General features: G+C 43.5%; 1 protein-coding gene across 1 annotated transcript in view; it reads left to right on the top strand.

Annotated features, from left to right (window-relative positions):
• LOC137380927 (kinase non-catalytic C-lobe domain-containing protein 1) overlaps window positions 1-15689 on the top strand; it is a 246918-nt gene that overhangs the window by 78366 nt on the left and 152863 nt on the right. The window contains exon 3 of the mRNA XM_068053335.1: window positions 1875-1933. Within this exon, the coding sequence (XP_067909436.1) occupies window positions 1875-1933 (59 nt within the window). The remainder of the gene's footprint in view (window positions 1-1874; window positions 1934-15689) is intronic.

Genomic DNA, 15689 nt, shown 5'->3' with positions numbered 1-15689 from the left:
ACAGTCAGACCCAACGTGGTCTTCATCTGAGTCCCCTGCAACAAACTGGTGTGCAACCTCACCCTCTGAGGAGTTTGCACAAGAGCTGGCCTATTCCCCTGTCCTGGCTGCAGCCCACTTGTGCCTGGTTACTCTCCATGTGCATTTCCTAACTCTAAACTAGCCTCTAATGTTCATGCCATGCCAATATCTGAGCTGGTGGCTGAGAGTGTTAGGTTGAGTGACAGTTTTGAAGATGAAGCACTATCTTCCTCCTCTTGCCCTTCCACTTGCTTCTGGAGGGGCTGAGCAGCTTGCAGTTCTTGTCTATCTGAAAGCACAAATGAATAAGGGGAGGAAATCAGGAGGTCCAGTGTCGCTCCATCTGCAGGTTCCATTTCATTACACCTTTCAGAATGAGGTGAGTAGCTGAGAAGGTGCATAAGTCAGCAACTTGTCGTCAGCCTGAATGATCTCCATTGCAACAGATGGCACTGGATCTGTAGCACTGCTGCCCATGATCCAAAGGACCATCTCCTCCAGAGGTTTGAGGGAATGTATTTGGCATGTTCCTCCTCCAGTCCTCTGGCTTTCCCACCTGTTGTGTGCCACCTTGTCCTGCAGGAGAGAGGCCAGAATGTCAGAGATTGTGGGTCGGATTTTAGAAGGGCTATGGAGGCAGGAACGAAGGCAGGCAGGCCTGCAATTTCCCATTGCTGGCCAGTGTGTCAGTTTACCGGCATGTTCCTGTCTCAGGGTCATTTTTAAAGAAGCTGGTTGAAGGGGGTTGGGGGCATGGTGACAGCTCACCCCCGCCCTCCCCCTTACAAATGGCAGGTAGCCAATTAAGCCCCTTAATTGGCCTATTAAGGCCAAAGTGCAGACACCAATAGGAATTCTCCCGTTGGCATTTGGGCCCCCCTGCAGAGGCTGAATCCCGGCTTATAAATGGAGGTGGCTTGCGGGCGGCAGACCTGGGGGGGTGGTGGACCAATGGTCCATCTAGCATTTTTAGCCCCCATCGTGGTCACAATTGCGAGATGGTCACAGCTGTGGCTGCAGGCTGCCTGTGGCAGGGTTTCACCTCCACAATAACAGCCTGGCAGCTGTGGCCTCTTTTTATTTTAACTTTGTAAAAAGTTTTCAGAGGGTGCTTCCATCTTGAGATGCCCTCTCTTTCTTCAACCTCTCTTTCGCCTCCTGTTGGCCCTCCCGCCATCCTTAATTGAATGGCACTCCCAGAGGCAGCCACTTAATTGGCTGCCTCCTCGAAAATTGCACCTTTGTTGGGATCGGAACCCTGGAACAAAACTCTATCATGACCAATCTTAATGTTAGAGTTTCAACCTCTCAGGAAGGTCCAAGTTCAATCCCTACTCTCTGCTAAGTTAACTGGAGCAGCAAAGGGGATACCACAATTGGCCTTTGTGCTCCAGGACTAGGAAAAGTGAAATATCAGCCAGGATTCCTGCTCCACATTGCTATCCGGTGACTTGTGCTGCAAGTGTTTATGTAGATGTTGATTAAGGTCAAGGTGAGACTTGGTGTGATGCCACCGAGAATCAAATAGTTTGTCAATACTCACTGTCTCGCACACAAAGATTTCAACATGGCATCATCGAATTTTCCAACCGAGAAACAGACCGTCATGTCTGCATGGGTGTTTTCTCCACCTAATCTAATTGCTTCCTGTGGGAATTGCCAGAGGCCTTTCTTTATACCAGTAAGAGAATAAAACCCTCAGGAAATGGAGGGGGGAAAAATTATAAGAAAAAGGTGAGGGGAAAAACTGTGTTAAACACCTTAAACAAGGTGTTTAAATGCACATGCCACCATGAAGCCGTATTGCTGCATTTTCTACTTTGTGATTGATTTTTCTTATTATTTCTTTACAGATGATCCAGAAGGTGCCTTTGTACCCCCTGAATTTGACATTACTGGCAATACCTTTGAGGTGGGTAGAAATAACTTGTGAACATAAGGCAAGCAGGAAATATTTTCCCTACTGTTTTTCCTATGAAAATAGGAAATTCAATGAGAAAACTCCTATGTGTAGGAAACCTTCAAGTGAAATGTCTGCTATGATTGGATCAATTTCAGAGTGCTTTTTAAGAATAGCTATTAATTAAGGCCAATTATTTGAAACTGCTTTTCATTGTCTGAAGTGCTGTAGAACTTCCCTCCTTGCCAAAAATCTGTTTATTTTTATCCAGTACAGATCTGCTGTAGCTTGCAAGCTTGGGATTATGCTTTGTGACGTTATAGCATGGAATTGAAGGTTAACGTTTGTATTTCCTTTTTCCATTATTTTACTGGAAGAGCAAAAGGCCTAGAAATTAGATTGGGCTCATCAACCTACCTTTTAAATTTTGAGTGGTATTGGTGGTACTCGGGGGCACACAGAGTGGTGGCCAGCTGTAGCCCATGTGCTTTGAATGTGAGGTTAAAGACGACCTTAGTCTATATGTTGGCTTGCTTTTCCTGAGGGCAACCGACGCCAACTACCTCAGGGCAAATCAGTCTTGCAGAGGGATCCTCAAGCAGTAATTTGGCCCCTTATTTGCATATGCATTGACTTTATTCAGGCAGGGGCACTGATGCCGAATTCTTTTTGGCCTTTCCCAATACAGCGGGCAGCGTAGTTTCAACTCGTAAATGAGCAAGTGCCCACTAGATTGAAGGCTTTGGGAGGCTGTTTAGCACCTGGTAAATGGGCGTTGCATGGTCAAATTTCCAACCCAAACTGTTTGAAATAAATGGGCTAAAGCCTGAACTGAAGTAGCAGACAAAGTCATTCCATGCAAACATTTGGGGGTAGGTTTTTTTTTAAATCAGTCGTATGAAGAGATGTTTGACAATAGAGATGTTTGGGTGGATCATTTTGCATGTGGAGTATGTGTTTAGGTTCTAATTAATTGCATTATAGTTCAAAAAGTGCAAATCCTACAAAAAAATCTTTAGTTGACCATAGAAATCATGCAGTCATGGTCCAGGAAATGGATGAGTGCAGAACTACAGATTGAAGCCTAGTTGTGCCCTGCTAACGAAACCTAGTCATGAAATTTTATTTGAGGTGATTTTCCTGTTTGATTTGTATTTACTTGTAATACTTTGGCATCTCTAAGTTTGCAGTTGTCTCTATCATAAGAGTAGAAGTAAAAAAGCTGAACTCAAAACAATTCAATAGGGATGTCTGGAGAGGTGAAACTATTCTGTGCACCTGCTGCAGTGGAAATCTCTCATGTATTCATAATTTAATTCTCATTTGCTGTTTGCTAATAAAGTAATAAATTTGTTGAAAATTTATGATTTATTGAAATTAGTCTACTGATTTAAAAACATAAAGCTTTCCAGCCAATTGTAGAAAAACATTTTGTTATTGACTCACAGGTCTAATATACGAGAGAGAAAATGTTGTGCTTAACCAGTGCACTGTGAACTCTGGGGCTGAATTTTATTCGGGTGCCGCGCTCTGTGGCGGCACCCTTTCAACTCAGTGCGGCGCCCGTATACAGCGGCCACCAAGCAGTCCCGCAATATTACATGCGGGGGGCTCATTTAAATAGCGGGGGCAGCCGCCGCGTCCCCAGCAACGGCGTCTGGCGACATCCTGCAGGCGCAGCGCCATTTTTAAAGGGCTGTAAGCCCTTAGGAGAATCTAAAATTTTTTAAGGTAAATTATGAAGAATGATTGCATAAAAATTACAGAAATAATGGAGGCCATTTCCCCCCCCCCCCAATGTTTTTTAAGGGACATTAGCACAAAATGAAACTATTACCAACCTGCACTTTCCCCCGCCCCCAACTCTTTACATTTGCCATTCAACCCCTTCCCACAATCCCCACATCCACTTAAAATTGATTTCCCCGCTCCTCCACCCCACTTGCCCTGAAAATTTTATTCCATATGGCGTTCCGAAGGCAGGCGAAGCACGAATGGCGGCTGTAATATCGGAGTGGGATGGCCGGCGCCTGCAGTTTAGTTAAATATTTTAAATGTTCATTTGCATATTTAGATGAAGGGCCCAATGCCATGCGGTGGGAGGGCCATATCGAGGGCCTGCTGCTGGCGGTAACATGCAGCGGGCCCTTCTTGACGTCGCGGGTCAAGGCAGGCCTCTCCCCGCAGAATTTTACCAGCCCCCACGCTGCAACCGTTGGCAACGAGGGGCCGGTACAATTCAGCCCCTGTTGTGGCCTAACAGTGTGACTGTGGCCGGAATTTTACACCACCCCAGCAAGCCAGATGGTGGCTGGCGGTGGGGGGGTGGGGGTGGGTGGGTGGGGAGGTGGTGAGTGGCGTAAAATGGAGCAGAAGGCTCCAGGAGGCCTTCCTGACCTGCTCGCGCCTCAGCCCCACTTTACATGGGCCCCTGGGGAGGCGAGAAACGCGCCGCTCCATCCAGGCCAATCAAGGCCCTTAAGTGGCCACTTAACGGGCACTTAAGGGCCTTCGCCTGCCTACACGGGTATTTTACCCGTGGCAAGTGGGCGTCCGGTAGACGTGAAAGGCCGCCCAGTGATACCTAGCGGCCTTCTAGCGCATCGGTGGGGAGGCCTGACAATTGGACACTGGGTGTCTGATTGAGGGCCGCCCCCACTTCCCCAACCACCCCCAGGACCCAAGATGCCCCCCCCCCCCAAATGACCACCCTTGCCTCGCCGGGCTGCGACTGATGTGCCCGGTGGCGCTGCTGGGACTAAGAGCTGCCGGCCCGATGATTGGCCGGCAGCTCAGTGAGGCGTGACTTCCTCCCTCAAGTGGGTGGAAGTCCCGCCTCTGAACACTTAAAGTTGGGGACCCGTAAAATGAGGGTCGGATCCCTGGGCTGGGCGGATGCAAGTTCGCCACTGACTTTTACGTCAGTGGCCAGCTCCCGTCCGCCCGTCGTAAAATCCAGCCCTGTGTTTATTTTGATTTTAGTGTTTTTCCACATGTTGATAATGAATATGGATGGACATTCAGAGAGAATGGAATACTTTTTTTAAAAAAAAATTGGTTTGGAAAGAAAACCAAGATACTAAGTGCTTATCATTAGTCATTTTCCTTGTCGAATTTACTTCCTTGTAATCCTGCTGGAGTTGTGTACCTATCACAACACTGCATCACCAACTTGTTCTTTCATACTAAACCCTGTCACCAGGTTTCATGGAGGCACCCAAGAACATTTCGTTAGCACCAGCTGGACCTCATCGTCACAAGGCGAGCCTCTATAAACAGTGTCCAAATCACACGCAGCTTCCACAGTGTGGACTGTGACACCGACCACTCCCTGGTGTGCAGCAAAGTTAGATTCAAACCAAAGAAGCTACATCACTCCAAGCAGAAGGGTCACCTGCGCATCAACACTAACAGAGTTTCTTATCCACAGCTGTTACATAAGTTTCTAAATTCACTTGAAAAAGCCCTTCAAAGCACTCCTACCAGGGATGCAGAGACCAAGTGGGCCCACATCAGAGCTGCCATCTATGAGTCAGCAATGACCACCTATTGCAAACGTGAGAAACAGAATGCAGACTGGTTTCAATCTCACTTTGAAGAGCTGGAACCTGTCATAGCCGCTATGCGCATTGCACTGTTGAACTACAAGAAAGCCCCCAGTGAATTAACATCCGTAGCATTTATAGTGCTGCACAAAGAACAGCCAGGCGCTGTGCAAATGACTACTGGCAACACCTATGCAGTCGTATTCAGCTGGCCTCCGACACCGGAAACATCAGAGGAATGTATGATGGCATTAAGAGAGATTTTGGGCCAACCATCAAGAAGATCGCCCCCCTCAAGTCTAAATCAGGGGACATGATCACTGACCATCGCAAGCAAATGGACCAATGGGTGGAGCACTACCTAGAACTGTACTCCAGGGAAAATGTTGGTCACTGAGACCGCCCTCAATGCAGCCCAGTCTCTGCCAGTCATGGATGAGCTGGACAAACAGCCAACAAAATCAGAACTCAGTGATGCTATTGATTCTCTAGCCAGTGGAAAAACCCCCGGGAAGGACAGCATTACCCCTGAAATAATCAAGAGTGCCAAGCCTGCTATACTCTCTATACCATGAAGTGCTTTGCCTGTGCTGGGATGAGGGAGCAGTACCACAGGACATGCGCGATGCCAATACCATCACCCTCTATAAGAACAAGGGTGACCACAGCAACTACCGTGGAATCTCCCTGCTCAGCATAGTGGGGAAAGTCTTCGCTCGAGTCATTTTAAACAGGCTCCAGAAGCTGGCTGAGCGTGTCTACCCTGAGGCACAGTGTGGCTTTCGAGCAGAGTGATCCACCATTAACATGCTGTTCTCCCTTCGCCAGCTACAGGAGAAATGCCGCGAACAACAGATGCCCCTCTACGTTGCTTTCATAGATCTCACCTAAGCCTTTGACCTCATCAGCAGACGTGGTCTCTTCAGACTACTAGCAAAGATCGGATGTCCACCAAAGCTACTAAGTATCATCCCCTCATTCCGTGGCAATATGAAAGGCACAATTCAGCATAGCAGTGCCTCATCAGACCCCTTTTCTATCCTGAGTGGCGTGAAACAGGGCTATGTTCTCGCACCTACACTGTTTGGGATCTTCTTCTCACTGCTGCTCTCACATGCGTTCAAGTCTTCAGAAGAAGGAATTTTCCTCCACACAAGATCAGATGGCAGGTTGTTCAACCTTGCCCGCCTAAGAGCGAAGACCAAAGTACAGAAGGTCCTCATCAGGAAACTCCTCTTTGCTGACGATGCTGCATTAACATCCCACACAGGAGAGTGTATGCAGAGACTCATCGACAGGATTGTGGCTGCCTGCAGCGAATTTGGCCTAACCATCAGCCTCAAGAAAACGAACATCATGTGACAGGACGTCAGAAATGCTCCATCCATCAATATCGGCGACCACGCTCTGGAATTGGTTCAAAAGGTCATCTACCTAGGTTCAACTATCACCAGTCTCTCGATGCAGAAATTAACAAGCGCCTGGGAAAGGCGTCCGCTGCTATGTCCAGACTGACCAAGAGGGTGTGGGAAAATGGCGCACTGAAACGGAACACAAAAGTCCGAGTATATCAAGCCTGTGTCCTCAGTATCTTGCTCTACGGCAGTGAGGCCTGGACAACGTATGTCAGCCAAGAGCGATGTCTCAATTCATTCCATCTTCGCTGCCTCTGGAGAATCCTTGGCATCAGGTGACAGGACCGTATCTCCAATGCAGAAGTCCTCGAGGCAGCCAACATCCCCAGCATATACAATCTACTGAGCCAGCGGCACTTGAGATGGCTTGGCCATGTGAGCCGCATGGAAGATGGCAGGATACCCAAGGACACATTGTACAGCAAGCTCGTCACTGGTATCAGACCCACCGGCCGTCCATGGCTCTGTTTTAAAGACGTCTGCAAACATGACATGAAGTCCTGTGACATTGACCACAAGTCGTGGGAGTTAGTTGCCAGTGATCGCCAGAGCTGGAGGACAGCCATAAAGGCAGGGCTAAATAATGGCGAGTCGAAGAGACTTAGCAGTCGGCAGGAAAAAAGACAGAAGGGCAAGGAGACAGCCAACTGTGTAACAGCCCCGACAACCAATTTTATCTGCAGCACCTGTGGAAGAGTCTGTCACTCTAGAATTGGCCTTTATAGCCACTCCAGGCGCTGCTTCGCAAACCACTGACCACCTCCAGGCGCTTACCCTTTGTCTGTCGAGCCAAGGAGGCAAAAGAAAAAAAAAGAATCCTGACTTCTGTTTCTCCACATGACTAACAAGCAAATATTATAAATGTCAAATGTATACAATGCAAAGTGTTTCCTCATGCTTCTTGGACACACAAAATGCATTTTTTAAAGTCTCCTGCTTTGTGGGAGAAATTTGATTGCTGCTGTTATTCTCACATCCTCGTGGATGAGCTGTTATTTTAATTTCACACTTGGAGATCTTTGTGCGATATCAGCAACAAGCCTAGTCAGCAAAGAGTTCTTTAAGGTTGGGAAAAGACTGCCATCCGTTGTAGTCCTAAAGGTCAATTGAGAGTTGTCTGGCCGTAGAACTTATTTTAATCTACGACACCTCTCAATACACTTTATTGTTCAAATGGCTCTAACGTTTACCCTACCTCAGCTTCAGATTTGTTGCTATTACTTTGTGAGTGTTCTCTGGATTCTCCTAGGTTCTGCTACTTGATCATTTTTTGTATTTTGCTCTTCCAATCAATTGGAGAATTTAGTTTAGCTCCTATATACCCCTGTCAATTTTGGATTATTACACTAGATAATCTGTTGGGTTCAGCATCATTTCTACAAGCAGACTAAACCTGTCCTACCATCTGAAGTGCATTTTTTTCTGCCCAATGTCTAAGTAAGCAATAGATAAACCCACAGATCATAAAGCAGAACTTTTATTTTGTACGACAACGAGAAATTTTTATTTACCATTATCCTGCCAACTTACATATTTTATCCAACTGATTCTGTGATTTCTGAGCTGTCTGCTCCAATTCCACTGCTCTTCCTAGTGTAGAATTATATTCAAATGTGGCCAAGTTATATTTCTGATTAAATTAAAAATTAAAAATGTTATTTGTCCCAACCCTATTCTCTGGGCACCCTCGCTTTGACTTAACTCCACTTATAAGCAACATTGTTCTCCCTTTCTGAATCCATGTTAATTACGGTTTACTAAATTATTATGTAGAACTGATTGCTCTCAATCTCTTCAATTCTGCATACAAGAGACTCGGCCTATCCTTGAATGTTGTCAAAACAAAACTCGTATATCAACCCACACCTGGTCAACCAAATATTCCACCTCCCATATATGTTGAAGGAGAAATTTTGGAATATGTTGAGCACTTCCCATATCTTGGCAGCCACCTCTCTCAAGAGGCCACCATTGACAAGGAGATCCAACACTGGATCAGCTGCACCAGCACAGCCTTCTACAACCTACAGCAGCGAGCATTTGACAACAAAGACTACTGCTAGTCAACAAAAGTCCTAGTGTACAGAGCAGTTGTTGTCACCACATTCCTGCACTGCAGTGAGACCTGGACTGTGTATCAGTGACACATGCAGCACTAGAGAAATTCCATCAGCAATGTGTCTGCCGCATCCTCCGGATTCAATGAGAGAACCGTCGAGCAAACGCTAGTCTGCTTCCTGAAGCCAGCTTCACAAGCATTCAGGCAAAACTCCTGCAAAGCTAACTTTGTTAGACTGGACATTGTGTTTGGATGGTTGAAAACTGTCTCCCCTGCCAGCTCCTGTTTTCTCAACTCTCAGATGGCCAGCATTCCAGAGTAAGACAAAGAAAACACTTCAAAGACACTCTGAAGCTCTCTTTGACACATGGCAGCAATGACATTGATGACTGGGAGGAGCTTGCTATCAATCATTCAAAATGGCGACAACTTGACCATCAAACTGCATCATGTTTTGAGTCCAAACTCCTTAATGATGAGGCAGAGCGGCAGCAGAGAAGGAAAGAAAAGGGAACAAATCCTGGACTCATGGCACATCCTGCCCTATGTGCCCAAAGATCTGCGGGTCGAGAATTGGCCTGTTCAGTCACCTGAAGACCCCTGGCAGAAACTCCCGACCTTGTGTAGATGTCATCCTCAAATTGAGGGACAGCCAACGAAGACTAAATTATTATATTACAGATAAACTTCAAACTTAATGCAGATCTTGAATTTCATTATTTTACATGGGATTGAGATAAAGCTGAGGGGTTTGTAATTGCAGTGGAGTAAGCTAATAGGAAAGGTTATTTAAGCTAGAAGTTCAAATGGATTCAAGACACAACTAATTGTGCTTCTTGGGAGAGCAGATTGAGGTGAGAATATGGATATGTAGGATGATGATCAATCAAAAATGTTATTAGTCTAATGGGTTTTTTCCAGCTCCTCCAATGTCTTGCATTCATATCCATCAAGATGGTCTTAAAACTCTCATTGTCTATTTTTTTCTCGTTCCAAGATGTAACAGAAACAGATATCTGTGATGTCTCAAAAGGAAACAAAAATAGATTTCAGGAGCAATTTTACAAATTTGCACTCCCAATATGATGCTGTGCCCCCATTGAAACACATATCAGCAAATTAGACACCAGCTCCCATGTGTCTCTATCCAGTAAAATGAATGCATGGAAAACGAGGGGGAGCACATGCCCGAATTCTCGACATGCACTTCTGCTCAACACATTGCTTTGGAAGTGAAAATTCAATAAATTATCCCTTATGTCTTTTATATAGACTTTTAGTTGGCCCAAAAAGCTTGAATTTAAACTGGTTTTTATTCACTGCACTTTTTACTGGTAGTAATTAATTTGTCATAATGTGAGAATACACAACTGACTGTAATCTGAATCTCAGTGTTTTCCTATTTATTTTGTAGAAGTGGACTCATTAGTGCCATGAGGAAATAATTAGGAAGCAGTTAGGAAGGCGAATGGTATGTTGGCCTTCGTTGCAAGAGAATTTGAGTACAGGAGCAAGAATGTCTTACTGCAGTTATACAGTGCCTTGGTGAGACCACATCTGGAGTGCTGTATGCAGTTTTGGTCTCCTTATCTGAGGAAGGATGTTCTTGCCCTGGAGGGAGTGCAAAGAAGATTTACTAGGCTGATTCCTGGGATGGTAGGATTGACATATGATTAGAGATTGGGTCAACTAGGCCTATATTCACTAGAGTTTAGAAGAATGAGAGGGGATCTCATAGAAACCTATAAAATTCTAACAGGATTAGACAGGCTAGATGCAGGGAGGATGTTCCTGATGGCTGGGGAGTCCAGAACCAGGGGTCACAGTCTCAGGATACGGGGTATGCCATTTAGAACAGAGATGAGGAGAAATTTCTTCACGCGGAGGGTGGTGAACCTATGGAATTCTCAGCAGTGGAGGCCAAGTCATTAAATATATTCAAGAAGGAGATAGATATATTTCTTAATGCCAGAGGGATCAAAGGATGTGGGGAGAAAGCGGGAACAGGGTACAGAATTAGACGATCAGCCATGATTGTTTTTGAATGGCGGAGCAGGTCCTAAGGACCTACTCCTGCTCCTATTTTCTATATTTCTATGTAAATATGCTGCATAATTAATAAATGTGTAGAATTCATGGGCTTGAAATTTGTCTCAGGCTGTGACACAAAACAGGCAATATTGCTTTGACTGCCTATTATGCACAGAGCCTGATATTTACTTCCATTGACTGCAATAAACCTAAGGACACCCACCTCCACATCCATGCTAATATAACCCAGGAGCTCCACATAACTATAGAAAAACATTGAGACTTCCATCCCAAAGTGTGTAAAATAAGAGGACTATCCCCCATATGTTTCCCCCACTCCCCGAGTTTTCAGTACTAAACATCAGATCGCTTTCTCTATCATAATTCTTGTGACCTTCTTTCTGTGTATCCTCAACTTTTTTTTTTAAAAAAGATTCTTTATTGAGAATGGATCTCTTTAGATACTCATTTGTTTATTAATGTTGGAAATAGAATTTTAAAAAGAAGCCCTGTTCTGAATTATTTTTGAGGTTTACTCAGAAATGTCCATCACACAAAATGTCCTCTCAGGAATCAATCAAAAAATACTTCACTGTCTCTGACCGCATCTCTCACAAACATCTTTCCAAATACTTTCAACAGTCCTCTTCCAACCCAGCAGTCTACTTTGCATCACATAACCTTTGACTCACTTGAGCAACACCACTGGAAACTTGCTAGTCTTTGCAATTATAAAACAACAACAAAATTGCCTTTATAAAGCACTGGTTTTCATTCTTAAGTTGTCCCAGTGTGTTTTTAACCAGTGGATTTTGAATTGCAGTCATTTTTGTAAGGTGGGTAAATGTGGAACCAACTTGCATACAACAAATTCACACATAAAGCAAAGGGATCGATGACCACATAGTCATGTTGGTTGAAGGAAGCCTGGAGAATCACCTGCTCTTCTTAAAATAGAATATTTTATGCCCAACTGAGCAAGCTATTTTACATCTCATCTGAAAGATGACATTCCAACAGCTCAGGCCTCCCTCAGTACTGCATTGAAGTGTCAGCTGAGACGTTTTACATAACTCTATAGCGTAGCTTGAGAAAGAAAATTGAAGGGTTGTTTGCTCGATTTTCTGATAGTTACTTTATTGGAACTTTTTAGTTCAGATATTTGATTAATGACAACAGATATGTCGTGAATTAAGCCAATCACATTTTTTCACTTTAAACATCTGTGATGCTTTTGGAGGGTGGGGGAGGGGTGGGTGAGATTACATATTTAGGTGCACCAACATTAAAAAAGTGCAACAGATTCAAACTAGATGCAAAAGTTTAACATGAACAACCTGACTTGCACAAAAGTCCATTCAAAATTGTAAATGCATCCAAAAGTGAAGCTACAAAAATTGACAGAATCGGGTGACGTATGATTTCCATTTCTTCTCTTGACCTAAAAACTTAACGTCCTAGTTTTTCTGTCAGTCTCTTAGGAATGCATGCACAGGTGTTTCCTCTATGATGAATGATCTAGCAAAAGACCAGGAGCACACAGGAGATTTGAAAAATAAACAATGGGTGCAAAGTTATAAAAACTGACTATTAAAACTTTAGCTTACTATTAAATATGCAAGCAATATTCAACAGAACCACTTTGTAAGGATGTTGGTTGACAAAAAGAGTTTTGGAAATCATTCCAAAACTGCTCTATATATGCTGAGAAGAACTGAACTTTCAAGTATGTATGTCTGCATTGGGTTTCTTTCTTGGGCCAAAAACTGCAATGAATTGTTGAAAGCTGTAATGAAAAATAAAATGTTCCTATTCGTGGCAACTGAACTCTAATGATGTCAACATCAAGCTCCTCAGAAGGGAACTGTCTCAAACTGTCTATTTTGCATGTTTTCTAGGAATGGGATTAAAACATGTTCCATTAAATACCTACTAATTTGTCTTTTGAATATCTGTATCAAGCGTATAGTGTGATATCCTGATTGCAAATCTGCAAAATTGCCGATTTAACTGAGTGGGGAGAGGACTGAGCTGGCAATGTTCTCCCTGACATCCCAAAGGGATTTTCATTTTAAATAGACCAGGCCTGACTCCCACCCAAACCTGAAGTCAATGACCTCCAGCAGGTAGTGTGGCAGGAAGCTGTGGCCGGGGACCAACTGGATTAGTACCTGGAAGAGCAAGTGAAGGGGAGGGTCTGATGCAATCATGGAATGCCTGAAGCAGGGGAGGCTCAAAGATTTTTTTTTCTCCTTGCTCCAAAGGGAACCTTTATTTTAAAAAAAAGAAATAGCTAACCAATTGGCCCGCTTCTGGCCTGCTGATCATCGACGGTGGATTATGCTGGAGAGACCAGCACCAGGTTTTGACCTCACTGCTACCAGTTACAATGTGGTCAAGTCTGTATCACATCATCACATTCCGATTTTTGAATCTCAACAAAGCCTTTAGCTTTCTGGGGCAAGGGCCTCAAATACTTCCTGAAATGCATCTGTTAAAATGACAAGGGTTTTTGGCTCTATTGAATGCCACACTGCTGATATATTAGTCCCTGTTCTTGCCTGGTGCACAGAGTTAAAATTGGGGTTAATATGTCAGCAGGTATTCATTGAACAATAAAATTAATGTGCACTACATCAGAAACTACAGATGGAAAATTTAGTCTTTGTTCAAGGACAAAACTCTTTAATATTATTTGCTGAGCTTGCATTGCTTCTGTAGTTCATATTTTAGATGTGTATGGCTGATGCCTCTTTCAACCGACTATTACCATGCTTTCTATTTGTTTGATGTTCTTAGAAAATCAACAGCCTTTTTAAAATTCTGATGTTTGAAGTTCTTGGCTGCGATAAACTTACCACAGCTCCTAGTTTGTATTCCACCTTCAGCTTGGTATTTATTCTCTAAATTAATTGATATCATCCCTTACACTAGTTTTAAAGCCTATTTTTAACTTTTTAGTGCTTTTTCTCCCTTCATCCGAATATATTGTTATGATCAGCTGAGGAGGAGCTGAAAGGCTCCCCTGTTGTCCCTCTCCTTGTTTGACTACAAGAAGGTTTATTTCTTTTAAATAATGGATATGCTTATCAATTCATTGAGTATGTAACCCTTTTATGTGCTTGGATCACAAAAGAACCAATCGGACAGGTTTTCTTGAGTGTAAACAAGAAAGATTAGTTTATTGTACTTAAAACCAAAACCTGATCTAAGTAAAATAATAAACTATGCTCCAACTTTCACACACACACACACACACACATGAGAATCATACACACACGCAAGTAGGTTACAGAGTGAAGAAGAATAGATTGGTTGGATTAGAGTCCAGAACAAATAAAATAATATACTGTCTGTGGAGTCTGCTCATTCAATTGTCTTCTGGCTGAACTCATAGTCCTGAAGTTTCTGGCTGGTCGAGGTTTTCTTGAAGACAGTGATGCACATGGTTTTCTTCCTGGGGTCTTTGGCTGTAGCAATGATAGACTTGGATGTTTTGTAGCCGGCAGGCAGGGTTTGAAACTAACAAGGTTGCCTGGAGAGAGAGACAGACAGACAGACCCCCACTTGGGTCCTACATTGGTCAAACTCAGGTACTTGTCTGTTGTAGAGGGAAGAAACTGCAAGTTTTCACACAGATAGAGAGTCTGTCACGTGATGGCCCAGTGTATTCTTGTTTTCACATTTTAATTAGTTCAAGTCTCAGAATTTCCATCTCTCTCGGGTCCCATCGTTTCAGTGTTTACCCTTTGAGGTTCATCTCTGCCAGTGTTAATATTCCAAGGTGGCCTTCAATGTATTGTTAATGGAGGTAAGCCAGGTAGCTCATTCGCAAGCCATTGTTCTGGTGGAAGATTAACCAGACAATCATGTCCACCTTGATACCTTGGTATGTGAGGTATTTAGATGCAAATGTGGTGGCCATTTTAGTTGCTAACAGAGATCCATTTATCATGTTTTTTTGTCTCTTGCTTTCTTTTTAAAGTTTAATTCAGCTTTCCAACCGATGAATTTGAAAAAATATCATTCAGCATAGTACATGTTGATGCCAATCGATTCCTTAAACTTCTGATACCACACGAAAGTATTTGTGTTTCATATTTGAGCCTGGTTGGTGAATGTTGACAGGCTATTTGATTATTGTTAGCATTACAGTTGAGCCTGATCCATTCCTCAGCTGTGGTCCACACTTTGTATAGTGATCAGGAACATTGCTAGCTCCGCTCTCAGGCTGATCCCTCTGTCCAAAACACAGGAGCAACCTTGGCACACACCAGGAATTGAAGCTGACACCTCCTGGTCTATGTGGTTCTGCAGCAAACAATTACCGTTAGTTTTTATTTACTAGTTAATAATTCATATTTTTTTCTGTTAAAATAAATGAGAACATGCACCATTTTGAGGGTATGGATTGTGTTACTCATTTGATGGTGTCCCTTTGTAGATGTAACTACAGGAAGTGCTCCGCAGAATTTTTTACATGTTTAATTCTCCAAATGATTATAGAAATGAAAGTGTGCCATGCTAGTACCTTTTCATGCATGGACAGTTTAACAAAATGTTAACAAATTATTTATCACAGTAGAGTGCCAGAAAAACAAGTTTACATAATGTTATTCTGCACTATCTGTAAGAATCAAGGGCTCTTATTGGTTTCTGGGGATTACACCATGACTCACAAATAAAAAATCACAATGTCATCTGTACTCGTGCTGACA

Source organism: Heterodontus francisci, chromosome 20 (genome assembly GCF_036365525.1).
Source record: "Heterodontus francisci isolate sHetFra1 chromosome 20, sHetFra1.hap1, whole genome shotgun sequence".
Taxonomy (NCBI): Eukaryota; Metazoa; Chordata; class Chondrichthyes; order Heterodontiformes; family Heterodontidae; genus Heterodontus; species Heterodontus francisci.
This window is presented reverse-complemented; position numbering and strand designations above follow the sequence as displayed.